General features: G+C 34.8%; 1 protein-coding gene across 1 annotated transcript; it reads right to left on the bottom strand.

Moving 5' to 3' along the window:
• Positions 1-704: 704 nt before the first annotated feature.
• Positions 705-5,545, bottom strand: LOC105261470 (uncharacterized). Its single transcript, XM_059129318.1, has 2 exons — positions 5,176-5,545; positions 705-965 (listed from the first exon to the last, which is right to left on the bottom strand). Exons 1-2 carry the CDS (start codon positions 5,444-5,446, stop codon positions 787-789), a joined length of 450 nt encoding a protein of 149 aa, XP_058985301.1. The 5' UTR covers positions 5,447-5,545; the 3' UTR covers positions 705-786.
• Between the last annotated feature and the right edge of the window lie 3,070 nt (positions 5,546-8,615).

Below are 8,615 nucleotides of genomic sequence, written 5' to 3'. Positions count from 1 at the left end.
CTCATAATTGAAGCCTCGCCTGTAACTGTAACTGATTACATACTTATATTTCATGATATTAAACCGAAACCTTGACTTAAAATTGTTGAAAATGTTAAATGAGATGTCAATAGCTATGAAAAAAAAATTTAGCAAGGCAAAACTCAAAAATAAAAATTAAAATTCATCTGAGCCTGGCTGTGGGATTTGAACCGCGGACCTCGGTGTGCAACCAACTAGAAGTTGCCGTCTCTACATTCAGAGCCATTAACCAAAGTCTTCCTAAAGCAGCACTAAAACAAGTCTATGCATTGGAAGCAATGTAGTTGTTGTGGACAAAAAATCCATCACTACAAGAACAAACTTTGCTGTGAAAAAGATCTGCTAATAGATCTTGAGTCGAACTTGAAGAGTTTTTAGTGTTTAATTCGCATATGCTAATTCGCAATAAGTTCGAAATATATGCTACTATCCAGAAAACGGCCCTTGTAAGCCACCATCCACACCAAATATGCCTGATGAGTCGCTTAACCAACGGCGAAACGCGTCGCATAGTGGTGAATGTGTGATAGTGTCTATCCGGCTTTCCTTTTCACTGCAAATTTCAAAACACTAAGCTCGTCTCGAAAGAGAAACAAACACATAAAAAATATTATGTCAATGTTAATTAATAATAATGCTTTTAGATAGTATACATTTATTCAAATGAAACATACAATTATATGTTTAAGTTCATTTATTTAAGGATCGATTTATTATTATTCAAAATAAATTTCGAGTGCTAACATGTAATGAAAATTGCTATTATCAATTTGTTCGTTTCTGTTCTGCAATACATTCTTCTAACACACTTTGCAACTCTTGCTTAATGTTAGTTGTTTGTTCATGGGCAGTTGTTTCTTGGGTTTCAAATTCATAACTTGGCTCCACAGTGGTTGAATCTTCATTTGGGATTTCTTCAAAACAAGTTTTTGATTCATTGTCGTCTGTAATAAAGACAAAATTCCCAAATGAAAATTGGTATTATTGTGTAACTTTCCTGTGGGAAATTTGGTAGTCTCCTCAAAGGAGAAATCACAGTTTTTATCATTTAAATAATAACCCAACATACCAAAAATACAATACAGCTTGAGAATAATATTATGAAAATAGTTTATCATAAGAATTTTTCAACAATGCTTGAGAAACACTTTTTTGCACAAACTTTTCTCAAATCTGTCCTTTGTTGACAAATTTGTTTTGATTTTTTTTGTGAAAATTGTCAACAAAAAATTATTTTCTTTGGTTAAAATCAAAATCACGCGAATTTAGGACCCATTTCCGGACGAAATTCGATGGTAATGATGAATAATAAATCTGGAAATCTGTAGTATAAATTATTTCAATCTCATTTCAGAATGGAGGCGTCAAAAAGTTGCAGGAATTCAACAGAAGTGAAGAATAGGTGGAGGAGATACAGAAGCTCAAATAAGGGGAAAGAAAGCATCTAGGTATCAAGGCAACAGGATGCAGTGACAGCTGGGATGGAAATCAATGAATGAAATGTGTAAAATAATTAAAAAATGAATAAATAAATATTTTTTACCATTGAAAAAATAAGCTTTATAAAATATTACTTTCGTAAGCTTATTCTCCAATTACAAGAATAAGCTTATGAATAAGGGTTCCTTTTCGATTATTCTATAATTGTTAAACAAACATTTCTCAATACATTCTCAAGATTTTCTCAAGCTTTAGGCTTATGTTTGTAAGCTTATTAAAATATTATTCTCAAGTCAATTTGGTATGTTGGGAAAGGTTTTAATCAGACAGGAGTATACAGATATCAAAATTCAACTACAGCCTACCAGATAAATTTACATACATTAATATTTTTGAAGTAAAAAATAATTAATTCTAGAAATTCAGAGCATCAATGTAACTATACATTGAAAAATGTACGGTAAGGAGAGGTCAAAAGTCGGCGGGGCTGAGTATATGATACCCTACCCTAATTTAGTAGAGCTCCACGTAACAATTAAAAGTTTTTATGGGAGAATTCAATCATACACGCTATGATTATAATTATAATTAAAATTCAAAGGACAAAATATGCCGAAGCATTTGTATCTTTTAAATTCGGACTTGTATTGCCAATTTGGTGCAAAATTAATTTGAAATCAGATAAAGATATATATGGGAACTATATCCAAATCTGAACCGATCTCTATAAAATTTGGCAAAGATATTTCTGAGCTGTATTTGATATATTTCCTGAAATATCATTGTTACGGAGTGCATATTACGGCTGTGTGTAACAAATTCTAGAAATCGGATGATATGGGAGCTATAGCTATATCTTAACCGATCTTCACCAAATTTGACACACTACCTTCTGGACTCAATTCGGTCGTAAGTGCCAAATTCCATCCCATTGAGACAAATATTAGATGTTGCACAATCAAAGGTAAATCGGACGATGTTATATATGGGAGCTATATCCAAATCTGAACCGATCTCGATAAAATTTGGCAAAGATATTTCTGAGCTGCATTTGATATATTTCCCCAAATATTGTTGCTGCAGAGTGCATATTAAGGCTGCGAAGGACAAAAATAACAAATCGGATTAACAATATATATGGGAGCTATAGCTATATCTGAACCGATTTCGATCAAATTTGGCATACTTGTTTTCAGGCCTAATTTGGTTGCATGTGCATCCATTCCATACTATTCGGGCTGATATTACACGTTTGGTGCACAATAAAAGGCAAATCGGACGAAGATATATATGGGAGCTATATCTAAATTTTGACCGATTATCTCCATCTTCATAGGGTTCGTCCTTGGGCCAAACAAATGTTGTTTGGAAAATTTCATCTCAATCGGATAATAAATGCGACCTGCATTTTGTTCACAAGAATACATGGACAGACGGACGGACAGACGGACGGACATGCATAAATCGACTCAGAATGTGATTCTATGCAGATGATCAAAAGGAACTATGGGTCTATCTTGTTTCCTTTTGCCTGTTACAAACAAATGCACAAAGACATAATACCCTGACCACCTTGTGGTGTAGGGTAGAAATATTTATTGGAGCAATCGATATACCGGTCCGAGTTTGGCAAAATTCAAAAATTCACTTGAATATGAAAAAATCTATCCAATTTGGGCTGATGTTACATATATGTTGGACAATAACCGTAAAATCGTACGAAGAGGTATATTGAAGGTATATAAAAATCTGAACCGATCTCGATAAAATATGACAGTGGAATTTTCGAGCTGTATCTGATCGGTATCAAATATCATTGTTGTGAACTGCATATTACCCATGTATAGGACTTTAACAGCAAATCGGATGAAACGTATATATGGGAGATATAAGTGCATCTGAACCGATTTTCACCAATTTTTGAAGTACACGTTTCTAGGCTGAATTCAATCGGATATGCCAGAATTCAGTCCATTTTGTCTGATATTGACCATTTGTTGCACAATAATAAATGGAACAAAGATATATATGGGAGCTATATCCAAATCTGAACCAATTTTGACAAAATTTTAGGCACTTATGCTTTTTGATATCTGGTACCAAAATTCATTGTGGTGGAGTGTTATTACGCATGTAAGGGACTTAAAACTCCTAATCGGATGAAACATATATATGGGATCTATTGCAATATCTGAACTGAATTTCACCAAAACTTGATGAACTTGCTTTTAAGCTGAATTCATTGCAAAGATTTAGTTAATTTGAACTGATATTAGACACTTTGTGCACAATAAACCATATATCGGATAAAGATATGTATGTGAGCTATATTCAAATCTGATCCGATCTCGATAAAATATGACAAATGTATTTCTGGGCTATATCTGATATCTGGTACCAAATATGATTCTTGTGGAGTGCATATGAAGGACTTAAACACCAAATCGGATGACTCATATATATGGAAGCTATAGCGATATCTGAACTGATTTTAACCAAATTTGATATACTTGCTTCTAGTCAAAATTCGGTCGGATTTACCAAAATTCAGGTCATTTGGACTGCTATTGGCCATTGGCGAAATCGCTTGAAGATATTTATGAGAGCTATATCTAAATTTGGACCGATTCACACCAAAGTCAATAGGGTTCGTCCTTGGACCAAACAATCATTGTTCATAAAATTGCATCTCTGTCGGATAATAAATTCGACCTGCATTTTGTTCACAAAAATACATGGACGGACGAACTGACATGCATAAATCGACTCAGAAAGTGATTCTATGACAAAACAAGTAAAAAAGCGGTAAGTTCGGCTGGGCCGAACTTTTAATAACCTCCACCATTTGGTGCAAATTTAACAATTTCCAAAAAAAATAATAAATAAAATCAGTTAAAAATTCTGTTAAAATCTTAAAAATACCGAATGCTTATACGACGACGTGGACCTGCATAGGCAACTTTTGTCATAAGTTATTACAATATCTAAATGCGAAACTTGAAGAAAAATCTGTTTATAATGTAGCTAAAATCATCAAAATTCCGAATATGGGGGGTACCATTATGTGGGGGCTATACGTAGACGTGGACCTGCACAGACAATTTTTTTCGAACTTCAAATACCTAATTTGGAACAATTCCGCTAAATAATGTCGCTAATATCATCAAAATACCGAATATCGGGGGGTACCGTTATACTAAACTTCAGACAATGCCATTTGAAAATGAGGTTAAAATGATCAAAATACGGAATATCAGGAGGAGACGTTATATGGGGTCTATAAGAAATATAGATATAGAAATTTTTCTGCAAGAAGGAAGGCTCACAATTACCAAAATATCGAATATCTGGAGTACTTTTCTTTAACGGCTATACGAAAACCATAACATAACACTTTCAGACGTAACATGCGTAAGAATTCCAGCCATCTAGACCCAATTCTTCAAAATTTAAAGTGAATGGAATTTATAGATATGTAGATATTTTTTGTCTGCATTATCGGATTCGGGAACACTGTGTATATCCAGACAATTCAGGCAACTTTGGCTATGTCAATAGACATGCTATGTTTCCCCACAAATTATTAATTAGCTATCCTTAAATATAGTATGGTGCTTCGGAAAAAATTTACAAATTTTAATGAAAATAGTCCCAAAATGTCAAAAAATCTCATAAAAAAATAATAAGTTCGGAAAATCTAAGATTTTAACCTACCAGCAACGCATCCCAGCAAATTAATTTCATGCAATTGTTTCTTCTCGTTTTCCAATTCGGCTTTCAGTTTTTGCATGTCATCGTGCAATTGTTTGCGCCGTTCTTCTAAACTGACCAGTTTCGATTGTTCATGTTCCAATGTTCGACATAGTTCAAGGAATGTTTTATTCGCCAGATCAATTAGGGATTGTGATTTATTATAGATATCTGTGTGGCTATGACTCTGTGCAGATTCGTTGGAATTGGTTGGATTATTTGGTTCTTCCTCCATAGAAAATAGATTCAATATATTTTTTTTAACGGAAAATACAAAATATATTTTATTGATATATTTATTTTTATTTGATATTTTGATTCTTTGGTTTTGTCTGATTGTTTGGTTTGACATAAAATTCCAGCATTTTTCAAAATCATAAATAACACTATGCAACACAAAAAGTATTTAAGGAAAAAATCAAGCAGGTTATAAAATTAGAGCGATAAAAAAGGAAACACTTTCTGAGATTTTCGGATTGAGATTCTATAAAATTCGTACATTTAAGGGTTATAGCAAGATAAGGTGCTCCATAGTATACTATGCCTTCGGCAATACTACAGATAACATTAAATGTTGTCTTGTTCATCAGTTTCTTCAAAATATCTTTAAAAAGCCCATTTGGCCATGATCATGTCAAAATATTCTACAAATTGTATTTCCATAGAGTACAACTATAGGTCGCAAAAAGATAAGGATGGGGTAACATAAAGTCAAAATATTGTATCTAGGTGGATACCGCATGTTTATTGAGCACTCCAGCATTTTAATGTGAATAACTTTTTTTTGTGTCTCGTACCATCGCTCATTACCATGATACTGGTACCGTAGCTCGACGTCAAGGAAGTGGACGGAAGAAAACAGCAACATCAGCAGAAGTGGTTCGAAAAGTAAAGAAGTGTCCGAAAAAATTGCTCGTGAGCTGCACATATCTCAATATTCCATTCGGCAAATATTTAAAAATGAGCTCGGGGTAACGCCATTTAAATTCCAAAAAGTGTAAGAACTAACACCGCAACAGAAAGAAAGTAGGCTCAAAAGAGCTAAAGAGTTGCTTCGCTTGGCCGAAAGTGGTGAACTGCCGAATTTGGTTTCCTCCAATGAGAAAACATTCGTTGTCCAGCAGTTTGTAAACAAACAAAATGATCGTGGTTACTTGCCAAAGAGATCAGCTGAAAATGTGCACCTTCCGTTGGCCACCAGAACTCAAGCGCCGGCCATGGTGATGGTGTGGGCTGTCATAACAGCCGATGGTCGCACTCCGCTCGTATTAATCGACCGTGACATCAGAATAAATGCCGAATATTATTGCGAAAATATTCTGGAAGGTGTATTAAAGCCTTGGGCACGCAAACATTTTGGCCGCAGACCTTTTACATTCCAATAGGACTCAACACCATCGCACTCAGCACGCGCCACTCAAGAATGGTTACAAAATGAGGTTCCTCGCTTCATTTCCAGTTCACGATGGCCACCAAAATCTCCGGATACCAATCCGTTGGACGATTGTGTCTGAAGTATTTTGAAAAACAAGGTTGGCACTAAAAATACCAAAGTCTCGATCACCTCAAGCAAGTGCTTCGCCGGTAATGGGCCAAAATACCGCAGAGCAACATTCGGGCAGTGTCTGACGTTTCATTAGCCGTTTGAAGGTCATAATTCGTTCCAAAGGTGGCCAATTCGAACAAATTTAAACTTATTCTAAAATTTGATGCTATTTCCGACATTTTTTGCTTTAATTCGATAAAATTTAAAAAAATAATGTTAAAATTATGGCGTTTGACTTTGTTGGATTTTTTTTATCTCACCCTATATATTCTTGATCAGCGTAAATACTGAAACGATTTAGCCTTTCCGTCCGTCTGATTGGATGATGAAATTTTGCACAGATCAGGCAGGTCAAGTTTGAAAATGGGCTATATCGGTCTACGATATCGTATAGCCCCCATACAACGGTACACCCCGATATTGGGTATTTCGATGATTTTAGGCACATTTTTCAATGAAATTGTGTGAAATTCTGCAAAAGGAGTTCGTTCTGAGTACTCTACCCCCTGGGAGAGTATTATCTATATAGGACCACGATATCGTATATTTTCCATATGCAGGTCCACGCCTTCGTATAGCCTCCATATTCTGACGATTTTAAGTACAATATTCATCGATATTGTTTCGTATTTGAAGTTCCTAATAGGCACTACAACCTGTGACAGAAAGTTGTCTATACAGGCCGAGGTCTTCGTATAGCCCCGATATAACCGTACTTCCATACATTCGCTATTTTAATGATTTTATCTAAATTATTTTTCCAAGTTTCGTAATATTGTAATGGCTTATGACAAAATTGTCTACGCAGGTCCACGTTTTCGTATAGACCCCAACATAACGGATTCATTCGGTATTTGTATGATTTTAACAGATTTTATTTATTTATTATTATTTTATTTTTTGAAAATTTCTAAAGTCGTTCCAAATGATGTAGGGTATTCAAAGTTCGCACCGGCAGAACTTTCTGATTTTTACTTGTTTATTGTACCATGGACCTTCTTCCAGGAAATTTTATTAGAAAATAATTTCTCCCAGTCCAAATGTCATTTTGAGTTTAAATTATTTTATAACCTTTTTAAAAAATGTATCCCATAAATTTTCTTTTAATTTGTATTATTTTATATTTGAATATATTCAAAATTAGCGCCTTCAACCAGGATGACCTGAAGGGAAGCTGCTCACTTCTCGAAGGTGAAAAACTAACATTGCTCTGTAAAGCACAATATCCATATAGTGTACTTGCAAGATATATGGATGGTATGGTGACAGAAGGAATGCCATATGCAGTGTTCAAAATCGGTGAACAGGAGCAGAGTTATCTAATAAGTCATGGACGGAGTATTGTTCTTGAATGTTCCAGAATGTTAATGTCAAGTGCCCGAATAATAGATTGCGAAGATAGGCAAATAACGATGTCGAAAGCCATTATGCACTGTTTGCCCTTTCATGCAGACATTGCCGATGAGCTGATCGATCATTGCGTGGGCACAAAAGGTCTCAAAACCAATGCCCAGTTTGTGGCCATGCATTACGTAGACCCTGAAGGAGGTGGCAAGAATGGAAGTACCACTCGAAGAAGTTCAATTAATGGACACTTGCTGGCGGCATTTCTTTGGGCATTTTTGACGATTTTATAAATTCAAGCAATTCTAAAGAATGGGAGGAGAAGGTAAATGAACGAAAGGACAACGAAATACTAAATGAACAACAAAACTTTGTGATATTTAATGAATGAAATCATTCCAAGAAAAATTGAGTTATTTTCCACGTTTTCATTCAAGCTGTGCCCAACAACCAACAACCCCTTTTCATTTGCCCTTGTTCTGTTACTTTTTTTATTCATCCTCTTGTCGTGATT

This window comes from Musca domestica, unplaced genomic scaffold, assembly GCF_030504385.1.
Source record: "Musca domestica strain aabys unplaced genomic scaffold, Musca_domestica.polishedcontigs.V.1.1 1, whole genome shotgun sequence".
Taxonomy (NCBI): domain Eukaryota; kingdom Metazoa; phylum Arthropoda; class Insecta; order Diptera; family Muscidae; genus Musca; species Musca domestica.
This window is presented reverse-complemented; position numbering and strand designations above follow the sequence as displayed.

What these genes read in the sequence shown, in the direction of transcription:
- LOC105261470 (XM_059129318.1), bottom strand. Translation starts at nt 5,446, where the DNA reads ATGGAGGAAGAACCAAATAATCCAACCAATTCCAACGAATCTGCACAG. An exon ending in TTTGCTGGGATGCGTTGCTG is followed by an intron (nt 966 to 5,175) that starts GTAGGTTAAAAT and finishes TCTTTATTACAG; the next exon opens with ACGACAATGAATCAAAAACT.